The sequence below is a fragment of the Erinaceus europaeus genome, chromosome 4, assembly GCF_950295315.1.
Source record: "Erinaceus europaeus chromosome 4, mEriEur2.1, whole genome shotgun sequence".
Classification (NCBI taxonomy): Eukaryota; Metazoa; Chordata; class Mammalia; order Eulipotyphla; family Erinaceidae; genus Erinaceus; species Erinaceus europaeus.
In genome coordinates, this window is record NC_080165.1 from 60254978 (window position 1) to 60272835 (window position 17858).

General features: G+C 42.2%; 1 protein-coding gene across 4 annotated transcripts in view; it reads left to right on the plus strand.

The window, feature by feature from the left end:
• The first annotated feature begins 231 nt into the window (after positions 1 to 231).
• C4H6orf89 (chromosome 4 C6orf89 homolog) overlaps positions 232 to 17858 on the plus strand; it is a 45584-nt gene continuing 27957 nt past the window's right edge. The window contains exons 1-3 of one of the 4 annotated variants that reach the window (XM_007517820.3): positions 232 to 388; positions 16513 to 16720; positions 17474 to 17687. In XM_007517820.3, coding sequence (XP_007517882.1) covers positions 387 to 388; positions 16513 to 16720; positions 17474 to 17687 — 424 coding nt within the window. In that variant the 5' untranslated portion in view covers positions 232 to 386. Of the gene's footprint in view, positions 389 to 13324; positions 13488 to 16512; positions 16721 to 17473; positions 17688 to 17858 lie in introns of those variants that run through there. The other 3 variants (XM_016185888.2, XM_060189718.1, XM_060189717.1) reach the window with 3 other exon arrangements.

Consider the following 17858-nt stretch of genomic DNA (forward strand, 5'->3'; position numbering starts at 1 on the left):
TTTATAAATCAATATTACGTCACTAATAAAAATTGTGAAAAAAAATTACTCTCATTCCTAGGTTCAATCCCCAGAACCACCTAGCCAGAGCTGAGTATCCTGGCAAAAAAGAAAAAAAAGGGAACCAACACCAGAGGGAGCCGGAACTTGTGATTACTGGATCTCGCGAGAGTTTCCCGTGTGCACTGGACCTCACTGGGCTGTGTTTTGGGCGGAAGCGCTGGGAGGGAGTGTAGAAGGCATTATCGTAGGGCGCGCGACCTTGCCAGAGCTGTGAGATTTGCTTCCAGGTTGCGCGCCGGAAGTAGGAAGTTGGTAGTTTATCCTCCTCGCCAGGCGGCTGCTGTCCGCGAGGCGGGAGGACCCCAAGGGGGCGCGGGCTCCGCATGTGAGTGACTGGGACCCGAGGCCGGGAGGGGGGGAAGGCCGCTCTGTGACAGCCTCGGCGCCGCGTTGGTCCATGACACCCTCGTCTCCATTGCTCCCTCTCGCTGCAGCGCTAACCCCTTTATGAACCTCTGGCATTTTTCAGGCTGACAGCTTTCTCCGGCTGATCCCTAAACCATCTCTCTCCTTTTGCCTTGGGAGAGCAAAGAGAGGGCAGCCCTCCCCGAACTTGTTTTGTAGATGTCACAGCATGTTCCAAAAACAGAAGCGGTGGTGCACGCCAAGTCTAGATTTCACTACTCTTTGCACAAATGTTTAAGCTCTTTTAAATATTGAGGAGAGATTCCCTACTTCCCAGCGAAACGTTTTTTTCCCTATCATTAGTAAGAGAACTCATGTATTTTTAGTATGGACTTGGCATGTGGTAAACTTGAGCTCTCGAATTTCAGAAAGGAATCTGACAGGTTGAGCTGCTTGTACTCGCCTTTCAGTTATAGAAAGCCACCTGCCTCGTCTTTTGGAGTATTTTAAGACCATTAACTCCTCAGGCTACACTTTTCACCCATAGCGTTGGTATTCTTGAGTATTTAGTCATCACCTTAAAATAGAGGTTCCTACCTTGTACTTAGTGTTCTGACTTTTGCTGATTACTTATCCAGTTGTTCCCTTGGTGGAATCTTCTATGGATGCCTCCCCCATAGTACATTTGCATGTTTGAATTTGTGTTACCATAACTTTCCAAAATGCTTCAATCTAAATTCAGCTTTGCTACATTTAAGATTCTCTCTCCCCCACCCCGCCCCCAGAGCACTCACTGCTCAGTTCTGACTATGGTTATGGTGATGTCAGGAATTGAACCTGGAACCTCTGAGCCTCAGGCATAAAAGTTGTTTGCATAAATTACATTTAAGTTTTAAAAAATTTTTTAATATTTATTACCCCTTTTGTTGCTCTTGTTTTTCATTGTTGTAGTTATTGATGTCATCGTTGTTAGATAGGACAGAGAAAAATGGAGAGAGGAGGGAAAGACAGAGGGGGGAGAGAAAGACAGACACCTTCAGACCTGCTTCACCACCTGGACTGCACTTCACTGTACCACCTCCTGGACTGCAGGTTGGAGTCATAGAGTTCATTCATTGGCCAGCACTGGTGTGTGTGCGTGTGGAATATGATGCTAAACTTTTTAGTTAAAGGAAATTCTGTATACAAAAGCAGAAAGATGAAACAGTGTGGCTGGATCATAAGTGGCCATGCAAACTAATCTGGACTTATAAAATAATTAAATATTTAATTTTGGTTATTGGAACAAATGTTTTACACATTATTTTATAATCTCTTAACATATTGAGGGCCAAGGGAGGTGGTAGCTCACTGAGTGGCATGTGTCTTGTCATGCTCACAGTTTAAACCTTGCCACCACATGGAAATACCACTGGCACTAGATGTAGTTCTTAGTGCTGTGGTGTTTCTCTGTGAATGGCGCGGATGTTACCCTTGGAGCAGTGAAACCATGCATACACACAAGCTGGAAAAAAATACAGTTATCCCCACTTTAAGGTTAAGTAGTGGTTTGTGACCACATAATAAATGAAGAATTTACTATTTGCATTCAGCTTTTTCTCTTTATAAATTTTTTTAAATCTTTATTATTGGATAGAGATAGCCAGAAATCAAGAGGAAAGGGGGAGATAGAGAGGGAGAGAGACAGAGAGACACCTGTAGTTCTGCTTTACCACTTGTGAAGCTTTCCTCCTGCAGGTGGGAACCGGGGCTTGTACCCTGGTCCTTGCACATTATAATGTGCGCTCAAACAAGTGCGCCACCGCCCGGCCCCTGCATTCAGCTTTTTCCATCTCCAGTTCCAGTGTTCTTAATCCCCATGCAAAATTATTTCCCAGCAGGGCGTGGAGAGTCAAGGAAAGTGCTTTAAATAGATGACTAATGTGAATTGGTGTATGTTTCAAAAAAACAACTTATGAGAGTCAAGGAAAGATCATAGAAGAGCAAGAGAAGTGAAAGCACAGAGATGAACTTTATCTCTCTGATGGTCTGTAGAAGATGTTGTGGGTCTTGGCTGCTATTAATGTAGAGCTGGTGAGGACTGTACTGGAGGTAGAATTGAGGGCTTAGTGATAGATTTATTGAGGAGAAGAGGAGAGGTTTTTAAACTTGGAGGCCTAGCATTTCTATTATTTGAGAAAACAAATGTAGGAGAAATGGGCTGCAGGGGGGGGGGGGAATAGTTGTTAAGGACACACTACATATACGACGCTCTGGGAAATTTGAGCCAAGGAGTACGGTAGATGGTTCTTGATCTCTAGAGAGTTCTAACTGGAGCAGAGATTTCAGAATCACTACTAACTGGTGATTAAAGTCACGGAGGGAATGAGAATATGAAGGACAACCATGATAAACACCAACCTTCAAGGACATCGACTCAGAGAAGTAGAGCTATGCCAAGGTTTGAGAGTTATTGGAGGTAGTGAGCAGCCACCGTGGCAGAAAGTTCAGATAAGGTGATAAAAATGTTCATTGGACTTGCTGTGTAGACAGCTACTGGTGACCTCATTGAGAACAGTATCAGTGCGTGAGGGGAATGAAATAGGATTTCAGTAGATTAATGAAGATCTGAGAAGCAAGAAGGTATGGGCATGTCTTTTTTTTTTTAATTTTTTTTAAGAGCTTGACATTGAAGGGTGAGGGAGAACATGAGCACTGAAAATCTAGAGAGAACGGTTTAACAAATAGTAGAAACTAGAAAATGTGAGCATAGGCGCACATAGAGATAACTTTAAAAACATGCGGGACTCTTGTTTGAAATATATCAGTATCAGAAAAGAAAAGAGCTGAAATCTGTTTGAGATTTTAGTAGACCAAAGGCACTTCCTGGCTAGCTATGATGTGTAATCATTGATTAGAACCTAAATTTCTTTTTTTCTTTTTCTTTCTTTTTTTTAACCAGAGCACTGCTCAGCTTTGGTTTATGGTTTATGGTGGTGTAGGGGATTGAACCTAGAACTTTGGGAACCTGAGTTTCTAAAATACTATATAGCCCCCCCCTTTTATTTTCATGGGGGAAATAAGGACAATTTGGACCAGATGTTGTGAGATTTATTGATGTTAATAGGTGTGATAATGGCGACTTGGGCTACATAGACTAAATATCCTTATTCTGAAGAGATGCATGCTGTCACATTTAGAAGGAATTTTAGGGCCTGGGAGATGGTTCAGTGGTAGAGTACATGCCTGGAATGTGTAAGGCCCTGAGTTCTGTCCTTGGCACTGCATAGAGTGGTATTCTGGTCCTCTCATGGAAAAAAAACAACTTTTTTTTTTTTCAAAATTTATTTATTCCCTTTTGTTGCTCTTGTTGTTTTATTGTTGTAGTTATTGTTGTTATTGATGTCGTCATTGGATAGGACAGTAAGAAATGGAGAGAGGAGGGGAAGACAGAGGGGGAGAGAAAGATAGACACCTACAGACCTGCTTGTGAAGCGACTCCCCTGCAGGTGGGGAGCCAGGGGCTCAAACCCAGATCCTTATGTTGGTCCTTATGCTTTGCACCACGTGCACTTAACCCTCTGTGCTACCACCTGAGATACAAAACACGTTTATTTATACTTTAAAAAATGATTCTATGATGTGTCACATTAAACTCAAACTTTCAAATGGCTCTGGTAAAAGCAAAGAGGGAGTGACCTGGGCGGTCATCTGGGTAGAGCAGCAGACAAGCACAAGTTGTGTTCAAACCCGGCCATCAAATATCCCATAATGGTGGGGTCTCTCCCTCTCCCTCTCCCTCTCCCCCTCCCCCTCCCCCTCTCCCTCCCCCTCTCCCTCTCCTTCTCCCTCTCTCCCTCTCCCTCTCTATCCCTCTCCCTCTCCCTCTCTTTCTCCTTCTCCCTCTCTCCCTCTCCCTCTCCCTCTTTTACTTTCCCTCTCCCTCTCTCCCTCTCCCTCTCTTTCTCCGTCTCCCTCTCTCCCTCTCCCTCTCTTTCTCCCTCTCCCTCTCCCTCTCTCCCTCTCCCTCTCCCTCTTTTACTTTCCCTCTCCCTCTCCCTCTCCCTCTCCCTCTCCCTCTCCCTCTCCCTCTCCTTCTCCCTCTCTCCCTCTCCCTCTCTTTCTCCCTCTCCCTCTCTCCCTCTCCCTCTCCCTCTTTTACTTTCCCTCTCCCTCTCTCCCTCTCTCCCTCTCTCCCTCTCTTCCTCTTCCTCTCCCTCTCTCCCTCTCCCTCTCCCCTCCCCCTCTCCCTCTCCCTCCCCCTCTCCCTCTCCCTCTCCCTCTCCTTCTCCCTCTCTCCCTCTCCCTCTCTTTCTCCCTCTCCCTCTCTCCCTCTCCCTCTCCCTCTTTTACTTTCCCTCTCCCTCTCTCCCTCTCTCCCTCTCTTCCTCTTCCTCTCTCCCTCTCCCTCTCCCCTCCCCCTCTCCCTCCCCCTCCCCCTCTCCCTCTCCCTCTCCCTCTTTTACTTTCCCTCTCCCTCTCCCTCTCCCTCTCCCTCTCCCTCTCCTTCTCCCTCTCTCCCTCTCCCTCTCTTTCTCCCTCTCCCTCTCCCTCTTTTACTTTCCCTCTCCCTCTCTCCCTCTCTCCCTCTCCCTCTCTTTCTCCCTCTCCCTCTCCCTCTTTTACTTTCCCTCTCCCTCTCTCCCTCTCTCCCTCTCCCTCTCTTCCTCTTCCTCTCCCTCTCTTCCTCTCCCTCTCTTCCTCTTCCTCTCCCTTTCCCTTTCCTTCTTCCTCTCCCTCTCCTTCCTCTCCCTCTCCTTCTTCCTCTCCCTTTCCCTCTCCCCTCCCCTCCCTTCCCCTCCCCTCCCTCTCCCTCTCTCTCTCATAAACAAATACATCTTAAACAACAAAAGAAGGAGGAGTACAAATGTGGCTACATGTTAACAAGGGTGATCTAATGGAAAGATATACAGGTGTTATATTATTTCAGTTTTTCTGGAGCCTTGAAATTTTTCAAAATATAAGTTTGAGAGAAAATAGAAGAGGCATACTTTCAGAGACTTTTACTCTTCTTCTTCTTCTTCTTCTTTTCTCTCCATGTTCATAATGGCTTTATTCACAATAGAAAAAACTTGGAAACAACCAAAATGCCCTTTGAGAGATGACTAGATAAAAATGTTATGGGACATATACTGAATGGAATATTACTCAGCAATAAAAAGCTGATATTATATTCTTTGGGAAACAGTAAATGGAATTGGAGAAAATTATGTTTAATTAAGCAAGTAAGGAGGTAAAGGACAACTACAGAATGGTTTCACTCATATGCAGAACATAGAGAATTGTACATCTGAACAAGAAAGAAAATGTTAACCTACATCTAAGACTGGGAGAACTGTAGTGGTTATCTATGCAGAAGGGGATGGGAACACAGACCTTTGGTGACAGGAGTGGTGAGGCAAAAAAGGAGATAGAGTGACATTAGTCATAATATTGTTCTGTATTAATTATATTTTGAAAACAATAAAACTATAAGTAAAAGATACACTTGAATAATGTCCCAAAATTACAGGGTATAGTTCTATACCACAGCCACTATTAAAGTTCTGTGTCCCCAAGTAGAACCTGAACTGGAGTTGGTGTATTGCACCAAAGTAAAAGACTCTGGTGTGGGTGGGAGGGGGAGACTTTTACTCTTCTAGTTAGTTTCATAGGGCAGAGATGGCTAGGAAGTAGACCATTATATTCAAATGATAATAAAAGTGCAAAAAAGTGGAACAAATATTAGGCACTTAACTACACATGTACAAACTACTGCATTTTACTGTAGACTCTAAACCATTAATCCCTCCAATAAAGAAGAAATATATCGGGCACTCACTAAAGTTTAAAATTACTATTATCCTGACTACCACTGTATTGAAGAAAGCTTTGGGTTGCGGACGGTCTCTCTCTCCCTCTCTCTCACACCCTCCCACCTCCACCCCCACCCACGCCTGAAACTATTTTTAAAAGGAGGGGAAGAAAAAAGAAAGGAGTAAAAAATTACTTTTATTCCTCCCCTTTTTAACCAGAGCACTGCTTAGCTCTGGCTTACGGTGAAGTATGGGATTAAACCTCTTGTGCGTCAAGTGTAATGATACTTCTCCCATCCTTAAATTATGATTACTCTTTTTTATTCTTTTAAAATATTTATTTATTTGTTGGAGAGAGAGAGACATTGAAAAGGGATGGGGAGCTAGAGAAGGAGAGAGAAAGAGAGACACCTGAAGCACGGCTTCACCCTTGGAGACGCTTTCCTCCTGCAGGGGGGGACTATGAGGCCTTGAGCATGACAACATGTGCACTCTACCAGGTGCACCACTGCCCACCCCCAAATGACTGTTTTTCACTCTTTTGTCATATTGTTTTAAAGTTGTATCAGTTATTTTCCACTAAATGTGATATTTGTTTTCTCTTGGTAATATTTATAACACATTTTTCCCATTTAGTAGCCTAGATGGGATAAAATTAAGTGGAACAGACCAGTGTAATAATCCACTATTTCATAACACTGGGGAATGAATCATTACATTAAATAGCTAGCAAACTACTAAAGAACCAAGTAGAAGAAAAAGAAAATTGTTCCCCTTGTTGTTAAACATTAGGACATTATTTACATATGTTTTGAACTTTCTGAACTATAGGTGTGCTTTTGTTTTACATTTTTGTAGACTGGACCTTTCATTGTTTTTATATTGATTTTTTTTTTTTAACTAGAGTACTGCTCAGCTCTGGCTTATGGTGGTGGTGGGGATTGAACCTGGGACTTTGGAGCCTCAGGCATGAGAATCTCTTTGCATAACCATTATGCTATCTACCCCTGCCCTATATTGAGCTTGCCATGAATTCATAGGGACTGGTGCCTGGGCTCCTTTCCATTGGTTTCACAAACTGTGTTTCTCTAGGTGGAGCAGGCTGGCACTTCAGTTGATCCGGATACCCTTTTCTTTTGCTTCCCCTTTTTTTATTTTTATTTTTTCAGTTTTATGTTATCTATTTATTTTGGATAGAGAAAGAAATTGAGAGGAAAATGAGGTGGGGAGATATCTTCAGCTCTATTTGACTGCTGGTGAAGCTTCCCAGATGCAAATCCTTTGAGCCTGGGTCCTTGTGCACTGTGACACGTGTACTCAAACAGCTGCTCTACCACCCAGCCCCATCTTCCCTTTTTTTTTCTGATCATTTTCTTCCACACATTTCTGGAAAATATCTCTGCTTTTAAAGTGCTGAATACGCTTCATTAAAGGGCAAGAATCTTGGGGCCAGGCGGTGGTGCACCTGGTTAAGCGCACATACTACAGTGCACAAGGATCTAGGTTCAAGCCCCTGGTCCCCATCTGCAGGGAGAAAGCTTCAAGAGTGGTGAAGCGGGGCTACAGATGTCTCTGTGTCTCTCTCCCTCTATATATACCCCTCCCTTCTCAATTTCTGTCTCTCTATCCAATAATAAATTAAAAAAATTTTTTTTTTAAAAAGGGCAAGAATCTTGCCTTTTTTCTCATTTGTGTTATGAGTGCCAACAGTGTGATGGGACACACTTAGGCTCTTCCAGTTTTGCCATGATGACATTTGTAGGGCACTCCTTTTTGAAAAGTGCCCATTTCATTTGTGTCTAAATCCCACTGTTCTTATCTATGCACATGTCTGTAGTCACAGGGACAACTCCATGTCTTCTAAAAGGCCTGGAGAGCGCACAGTGGCTGCCTTTCCTCCTTCCTTTTGTGTTAGTCATTTTGGTGATTTAATGGAATATGACTGCCTTACAAGGAAGCCTTTTGTGTTTGTATTTCTTTTTCTTTACCAGAGCATTGCTCAGCTCATGTCCCAACTCCCCACCTATGTGGGAAGCATCACGAGTGGTGAAGCAGTGGTACAGGTGTCTCTCTTTCTCACTATGTCACTCTCCCCTCTCAATTTCTTTCTGTGTCTATCCAAGAAAGAAAGAAAAAGGGGAAAGAAAGTGGACACTGAAAGCTATGGATTCATCATGCAGGCACTGAGCCCCAGCAATAATCCTGGTAGCAGAAAAGGTTGGAGAGAGGAAGAGGGAGAGAGGGAGGGACTTTTATTCCTGAGACACTACTATAAACCAAAGCCAAGCAGTGATTTGGTTAGCATAGTAAATAAATAAGTAAGTAAATAAATAAATAAAACAAAACCAGGGTCTCTAGATTTTCTAGATGTCCTCTGGATGGCAGAATTGACCCCAGTTGAGAACCACTGACCTAATTAAAGGCAAAATGAGACCTTATTATCAAGATCCCCATGTACTGCTAGAAACTTTGTGAAACAGTAATAGTTTCTCTTCAGTAACTTGGAAAATGTGTCAGAATCTCAGAGAAGAAAGATGTACAGTTTACAAAGGTATATTCAGCATAATAACATCCTTGTGTGCAAGTTTCACACTATAAATGGGAGTTTAATGAGATTTCTATGGGCATCAAAACCAGGTAGATGTTTACAAAGGCTGTGAGACCATCTTAAAAAAGTGATATGACCTTTTTACCCTCACCTGCATGCATGTCAGTTTTATGGTTCTTCTAAAGCCTACCAGTGTAATTTGTTTATTTGTTTGTTTGTTTTACCAGAGCACTGCTTAAGAGCGTTCTGGCTTATGGTAGTGTGGGAGATTGAACCTGGGACTTGGGAACCTCAGGCATAGCAGGCCCTTTGCATAACCATTATACTGTCTACCCCTGCCCCTAGAGTGATATTTCTTTCTGCCCAAAGAGTACCTACATCTGTCCCACTTTATTATTATTATTTTTAATCTGTACTGGGATTTGTTGTAGAACTTCTCCTGTCCTTTTGGTTCTCTACTGAGTTTTAGCAGATTTTGACAGTATTGTTGGGTTACTTACTGCGGTGTGTTTAAATTATCTCTGCTCATGTCTAAAATACCTTTGTTAATTGAAAAAGGAAAAGTGCCATCTCTGAAACAGTCACTAATCACAAAGCCAAGATGTGTAAAACATTGTAATAAGTTATCATTTTATTTTCTTTCCAGGCATCATTATAGTTGATCACTTTCCAGTTCTCAGCCACTCAGCCACTTGAGGGACACAGTGTTGTGGTTTTGGAATTGCCACCACAGTATAGGAAAATATTTGATAAGAACATGCCTGAGGTTACAGGGACCAACCCTGGAGTCAGGCATGTGTGGCCTCATATCCTGGCAAGTTATGGAACCTTTCTGAGCTTTAGTTTCAAACATCTGTGAAATGGAATTACTCACACATACCATATGGGATCAGCATGACAATTCACTGGGATAGTGTTTCAGAGTGTGTTGCACAGTGCCTGACTTACAGGAGGATTTAACCAGCAACGGTAATATAGGAATGCAATTGGGCGTCTTTAGTTTCTAATGAATTGAATCTTTGCTACTTCCCAGTTGTTCATACACTTAGACTTTTGGACCTAGAGAAGATTTTCTGGGCCTGGGAAGGCATAATGGTTATACAAAAGACTTTTATGCCTGAGACTCCACAAAGTGCTAGGTTCAATCCCCAGCACTACCATAAGCCAGAGCTGAGCAGTGCTCTGGTAAAAAACAAAAACAAACCAAAAAAAAACCGTTTCTGGTTAGGGGGCCAGGAGATAGTCCTTCCAGTAGAGCATGAACTTCGTGTCAAAGGACCCAGATTTGAACCCTGAGTCATCATATGGAGCTCCTGCATCATAAATGGTGGGACAGTGCTGTGGTGTCTCTTTTCCTCTCTGTCTCTCACTCTATACCAAAAAATAAGAAGAAGGAGGAGAGGGAGAAGAAGAGTTTGCTGGGAGTAGTAGAATCTTGTAGGCACATAACCTAGTGGCAAAAACAAAAACAAAACAAAAGAAACCCTGTTGGTATGCTTTTAAAAACCTCTTCTGTTTCATTTGGTTTAATCCCCCCTGCTTAACAGTATTCTAATTACATAACCACTTCATTCTATTTACATAACCGCTGTTAACAAGCACCACCCTCCCTCCAGGGCATTGGTGGTTCAGTGGTAGAATTCTGGCCTGCTCCGCCCCCTCTCCTTGTCATACCCTGATTTTCACCAGTCACTTTTCTCTCCACCCTCTCTACATCACATCCTGTTCACACCCTACTTGGGAAGTATATATAAAGACAACATGGTTCGTTTTAGTTAGTTGTTAGTTTAGTCTAGCTTGGTATAGATTGCGCTGCATCCTGCATGAATAAAGAGATACTGCGTATAACCCAGCCGTGAGTCCCGGGTCGTCTGTCTCCTGTCAGTGAAGCTCAGCCCGACAAAACCCAACCTACAAAACAAAATAAAATCCTCTTGTTTTGGGGTGAGGTAACAGACCATGTCAAAATTCTAACAGTAATTGTAGTGAATTCCAGGTCAGGAAAGAAGCTAAAGTTCCATATCCATTTTTACCTGTTTATATTTTTAATATTTTTTCAAAGATTTAGTAGTGCTTTATAAGTTTACAGAAGTATAGTTTTGCACCACCTGCACCTGATGCCAGAACTGAGCAGTGCTGTCCTTTCTCTCTCTTTCATAATGAATAAATCTAAAAAATATATTAATTTTTCTGAGAGAGTGAAACCAGAGTGTTGTTTTCGCCGGGCTATGTTGTTTTCGCCGGGCTGGCTTCACGGGTGGGTAACAGACGACCAGGGACTCATGGTTGAGCTGTAGGCAGTATCTCTTTATTCATGCAGGACGCAGCACAATCTAAGCCGAGCTAAGCTAAACTAAAACTAAACTAACAATGCTGTCTTTATATATACTTGCCAAGTAGGGTGTAAACAGGATGTGATGTAGAGAGGGTGGAGAGAAAAGTGACTGGTGAAAATCAGGGTGTGACAAGGAGAGGGGGCGGAGCAGGCAAGAATTCTGTCACTGAACCACCAATGCCCTGGAGGGAGGGTGGTGCTTGTTAACAGCGGTTATGTAAATAGAATGAAGTGGTTATGTAATTAGAATAGTGTTAAGCAGGGGGGATTAAACCAAATGAAACAGAAGAGGTTTTTAAAAGCATACCAACACCAGAGCACTATTTAATTCCATATTCCTTTGCATGTAGATATACAGTTACCCTAGAACCATTTGTTGAAACTATACCTTTTATTTTGTTGTTTGTTTTTTTAATATTTTTATTTATTATTGGATAGAGGCAGAGAGAAATTGAGAGAAGAAGGTGAGATAGAGAGGGAGAGAGACAGACACCTGCAACACTGCTTCACCACTTGCAAAGCTTTCCCCTGCAGGTGGGGACCAGGTACTTGAACCCAGGTCCTTGTACACTGTAATGTGAGCACTTAACCAGGTGCAGCAATGCCTGGCCCTGAAACTATACATTTTAAGATAAAGTTTACGCTATCCTTTTATCTGAACTTTGAAGTGAAAGTCTTTATGATGTTAAAAAGACCCTTTAGTCAGGAGCAGAGTTTGGGGGAGGGGGTTTGTCCCTCCCCCAATCACACACTTTTTAAAAAAAAAACCAGTTATTTATTTTATTTCTTTATTGGGGATTAATGTTTTACAGTTGACAGTAAATACAGTAGTTTATACATGCATGACATTTCCCTGTTTTCCACATACTACAACCCCCACTAGGTCCTCCTCTGCCATCATGTTCCAGGACTTGAACCCCCCACCCCAGAGTCTTTTACTTTGGTGCAATACTCCATATTTTAAAAATTTATTTATTTATTATTATTATTGTTATTTTGCCTCCAGGGTTATCGCTGGGGCTCAGTGCCTGCACTACAAATCCACTGCTCCTAGAGGCTGTTTTTCCCATTTTTGTTGCCCTTGTTTATAATTGTTGTTGTTATTATTAACTGTGTTGGATAGGGCAGGGAAAAATCAAGGGGGGGGAGAGAAAGACATTTGCAGACCTGCTTGACCACTTGTGAAGCGACCCCCCTACAGGTGGGGATCTGGGGGCTTGAACAAGGATTCTTTCGGCGGTCCTTGCACTTTGCACCATGTGTGCCTAACCCGCTGTGCTACCACCCAGCCCCATGCACATTTTATTTTTTTGTTTATCGCATAGAGACAGAGAAACTGAGGTGAAAGGTGAAAGTAGGGAGAGAAGGTGGGAGGGAAACAGAGGAAGAGAGACACACCTGTAGAACTGCTTCACTGCTCATGAAGCTTCCCTCTCATAGATGGAGACCAGAAGCTTGAACCTGGGTCTTTATGTTTGGTAAGATGTACGTTCAACTAGGTATGTCCTCCCCACCCCACTCCTCCCAATTTCTCAAAGTCTAGATTACCTTCCTGTTGGCTCACCTTTATTTTTAAATTTTTATTATTTTTTAAAGAATTTATTTATTTATTCGTGAGAATGATAGGAGGAGAGAAAGAACCAGCCATCACTCTGGTACATGGGCTGCCGGAGATCGAATTCAGGATCCCATGCTTGAGAGTCAAGTTCCTTAGCCACTGCACCACCTCCCGGACCACAGTTTTTAAAAATATTTATTGATTGATTTAGGAAGGGGGAGAACCAGAGTATCACTCTGGCATAAGCATGCTAGAGTTTGAACTTAGAATCTCATGTTTGAATGTCCAAAGCATTATCCACTGTACCACTTCCTGGGTCACACTGACCCACCTTCAGAAGTCTGATACTGATTTGATGGGCCTGGGCTGGAATATGGCTATTCATTTGGTGATTGTGCAGAAAGAGTCAAATGCTAGTAAACTTAACCAGGGACATGACTGTGCTAGTGTGTACAATATGAGACTCATGGGTTTGATTTCCAATACCAAGACAGAACCATAAGCTGAAATGTTGAAAGTCACAAAGAGGACCAAATGGAGTCCTTAGGAGGTGTCGTTAGAAGCGACCGATGTTGAGTTAAGCACTGGTTTGTGGCACTTGAGGCCTCCGTGTGTTTGCTGGAGCTGTATTATTGTAATGCTTTGTTTGCTCTACTGGTCTACAGGTGGCAGTATGTCCTTTGAAAAAAAATAGGTCTTTGTTGTGTCAGTGCTTCTCAAGATTAGTAACCTTTTGGAGATAAAGTATGTCAAATTAGAGGACACTGCTTTAAAAATAAAAAAGGCTCAACAGAAGACAGTACAAATCACAAGTACTATTTTCCCTCTTGCAAATTTTAAGAGAAATATTGTCCTGTAACACAGGTACTTTTGCTTTTTTTTTTATTTACTTATTTTCCCACAAGGATCTTGTTGGAACTTCATACCTACACAATTCTATTGCTCCTAGTGGACTCTTTTTTTTTTTCCCCTTCCAAATAGAGGATGAGAGACAGAGAGAGATAGAGAAGAGACACCACAACACTGCTCCACTGTGCTTGAAGCTTCCTCTTTACATGGTGCTCCATGTGATGGCCAAAGACTCAAACTCAGGTCCTCGTGTATGATTACAGTGTGTGTTCTACCATGTCATCTCTTACCATTGCCTTCTTAATTTGTTGTTGTTGTTGTAGTTATTATTGTTGTTGTTGTTGATGTCATCATTGTTAGATAGGACAGAGAAATGGAGAGAGGAGGGGAAGACAGAGAAGGGAGAGAAAGATAGACACCTGCAGACCTGCTTCACTGTTCATGAAGCAACCTCCCTGCAGGTGGGGAGCTGGGGACTTGAACTGGGATCTTTATGCTGGTCCTTGAGCTTTGCACCATGTGTGCTACTACCCAACCCCCCAGCCTTCTTAATTTTTAAAAATATTTATAGAACAGACATTGAGAGGGGAAGGGGAGCTAGGGAGAGAAAGAGATACCTGTAACAGTGCTGTACCACTCATGAAGCTTATTCCTTTTAGTTAAGGACTAGAGGTTTGAACCTGGGTCCTTGCAGGTGGTAGCACATATGCTCAAACAGACACACCACCTCCCAACCTCATTCCTATGTTTTTAATTCATTTGTTTATTGGATAGAGACAGAGAAATTGAGAGGGAAGTTGGAGATAGAGAGGGGGAGAGACACCTGCAGCCCTGCTTCACCACTTGTGAAGCTTTCCCCCTGCAGGGGCTTGAACTTGGATCCTTGCGCACTGTAATGTGTGCGCTTAACCAGGTGTGCCATCACCTGGCCCCAATTTAATTTAACTTAACTTATTCATGAGGAAGATAGGAAAAAAGAGAGAAAGAACCAGACATCACTCTGGTACATAATGCTGCTGGGGATTGAACTCGGGACCTCATGCTTGAGAGTCCTGTGCTTTATCTAGGATACATCTCCTGGGCCACTTTAATTTTTTTTTTTTTTACAGGGGCCTGTGTTTTTGTGGTATTGTTAAACAGCTTCCTTTGCCCAGTTTTTCATTTTTTATTTTATTAGTCAGAGGGAGAGAGGAGAGATGGAGAGGCAGGTAGAAAAAAACAGTAGTGCTTTGCTATCCGTGGAGCTCCCTTGGTGCTGTCCATGGTGCTCCCATGTGGTGCCGGGGTGAGAACCCAGGATTCATGCTTTACTTCTTAAAAAAACTATTTACTATGGTCTTGTCAGTGTTTTCATTTTATAAATAAAAAGTTTAAAAAAAATAATTTAATTTCATGAAAAAATGAATAGAATTCTATTTTGTCAATTTTGTTTTTACCTTTTATTGGTACTATGAAACATTTAAACATGTGAAACTGAAAGCACAGGCTGAATTTTGAAATTACTTATAGATCTTAGGCCTTTTAAATCTATAAAATAAGTAAAATGCTTTTTATTGTCTATTTATTTTCCTTACTAGAGCATTGCTCAGCTCTGGCTTTTGGTGACACCCGGGATTTAACCTGGGATGTCAAGTCTTGGCATAAAATTACTTGGTTGTTTTATAAAATTTTAAAAGATTCATATGTACATAAATATGAGAGTTTCATATGAGGCAGAGGGAGAGACCAGCCAGGACAACACTATGAACAGGGCTCATGATGAAACTGGGAACCTCAGGCATGAATTTCTTTTTTTTTTTTTTTTAATTATCTTTATTTATTGGATAGAGAAAGCCAGAAATCAAGAGGGAAGGGGGTAATAGAGAGGGAGAGAGACAGAGAGACACCTGCAGCCCTGCTTCACCACTCGTAAAGCTTTCCCCCCTGCAGGTGGGGACCAGAGGCTCGAACCCAGGTCCTTGTGCATTATAGTATATGCGCTTAACCAGGTGTGCCACCACCCGGCCCCCAAGCATGAAATTCTGATGCTCTACTAGTTGAGCCATTTCCCCAGATGCTATTGTCTAAAATTGTAGTAAGAGGGAGAGAGGAAAGCGTGTGGGAAAGCATGAAGTCAGCAGCTTACAAGGTCTGAAGAGCTTCCATGCTGTGGTTTTGTATCATCGGAACTCCTTGCTCTCCTAACAACTGAGCTATCTGCATATTCCTCACAGTAAATCTTGTCTCGAGTAATCATTTCCTCCTCTTCTGTTGCTAAAAGGTTTATCTGATGTAAGTGGAAAGATAATTCATCAACATCATTCTCTCCACTCTGTTTCTTTTAATTTCCATTAATTACCAGTCACAGATCTCCTGTGATTGGTTTCAGAAAGCATGTTGGATGGCACTGATGGTTCCGAGTCCATTAGGGGTTTAGTGTACTTTTTGCTGATGCTCCTCAGAATGCTGGTTCACAAGGTGTTTATCAGCCCACAGTTAAGTAGCACTTAAAAACATATGGCAATTTGACATTATCTTGAAAATACTTTTTTTTTTTTTTAACAAAAATCTGCAGTAGATGAAGAAAAACACCAAATGGTCCTTTTCCACAAATTGTCAAGATGGACCAGTGAAATAGCTCACTTGTACAGTCACTGCTTTGCTATGTGTATGACCCAGGTTCAAGCCCAGCCCCCACTAAACTGAAGGAAGTTTTTATTTTGATGCTGTAGGCTATCTATCTATCTATCTATCTGTCTGTCTATCTATCTATCTATCTGTCTGTCTGTCTGTCGCAAAAACAAGCAAGATAATACAAATGGTCAAGAAGCAGCGATCTAAAGGAGTAATTACTGCCCAGCAGGTGGCTCAGTGAACTCTCAAGCTTGAGGACCTGCGTGGCAAACGCTAGAAGAAGGACGCTAGAAGAAGGACCTGCGTTTGATGCATAGCAGGCACCACATGTAACAGAGTGATGCTCTGGTCCTGTCCATAAAGAAAGAAATCAAATGCTTTAGAGAAACCATACTTTTTCTTTTTTAATACTTACTTTTTCTTTCAGGGACTTTGTATTGGAAGACATGGATTTTGCAGCCAATGAGCTCAGCATTTATGACAAACTTTCAGAAACTGTTGATTTGGTGAGACAGACAGGCCATCAGTGTGGTATGTCAGAGAAGGCAATTGAAAAATTTATCAGACAACTACTAGAAAAGAATGAACCACAGAGGCGACCAGTCCGGTATCCTTTCCTTATATCTGTATATAAGGTAAAAATGTGTTCTGACTTGGGAATCTGCTTAGACTGGCACAAGCTCTTTAGCTGTTTCTCAGTCGTTACTATTGACTGATTTCACCATTGAACTTTCGGTTCCAGTAAATGCACTGGCAAAGGGTATTTTGTTAATTGTTCTAGAACAAAAGCTATGTATTTATGATTAAGATATATATATTCTCCAGGGTTATTGCTGGGGCTCAGTGCCTGCACCACAAATCCACTGCTACCAGAGGCTGTTTTTTCCCTTTTGTTGCCCTTGTTGTTTATCGTTGTTGTTATTATTATTATTGTGGTTATTGCTGTTGTTGTTGGATAGGACAGACAGAAATAGAGAGGAGGAGAAGACAGAGAGGGTGAGAGAAAGATAGACACCTGCAGACCTGCTTCACTGCTTGTGAAGTGAACCCCCTGCAGATGAGGAGTGGGAACTCAAACCAGGACCCTTAAACCGGTCCTTGCGTTTTACGCCGTGTGCACTTAACCTGCTGCACTACCGCCCGCCAACCCCCCCCTTTTTTTTTAGTGGTGGACAAAGCTTCTGGTCATATGATGGAAGTTTGGTGAATCTTGTAGTCCTCACAGTTCTCAAACTTCAAATGTTTTCAGAAGTGATTGTCATAGCTTGTTTGTGAAAAGGGCTTTGTTCTTAAAACACATTAGAAATGAGGAAGAAGCCTCTTATTTTTCTCGGCATTAAAGTGTTGTTCGCTGGGACAATTAACCGTTCTCCTGTCTTTTCTTGTAGGTTCTCATAACCCTGGGATTAATCTTGCTCATTGCATACTTTGTGGTTCAACCTTTCAGCCCTTTATCATCTGAGCCGGTGCTTTCTGGAGCTCACACCTGTTACTCACTGATCCGTCATATTCGGGTGATGTCCTTGCCCATTACTAAGAAGTATATGCCAGAAAATAAGGGAGTTGCTGTGCATGGGGCTGATGAAGACAGACCCTTTCCAGGTAGAATGCTGCATTTGCCACTTGTGAGATACAGCCTTCTTGATAGTATGTACATGCATTGATATCTCAGGAGAGTCACGTTCCCTCATGTCATTTCATTTAATTCACTCCTCACTAAAACTTTATGTTGGGTCTTATCATCCCCATTCTGAGAATCAAGAAAGCCCTGAT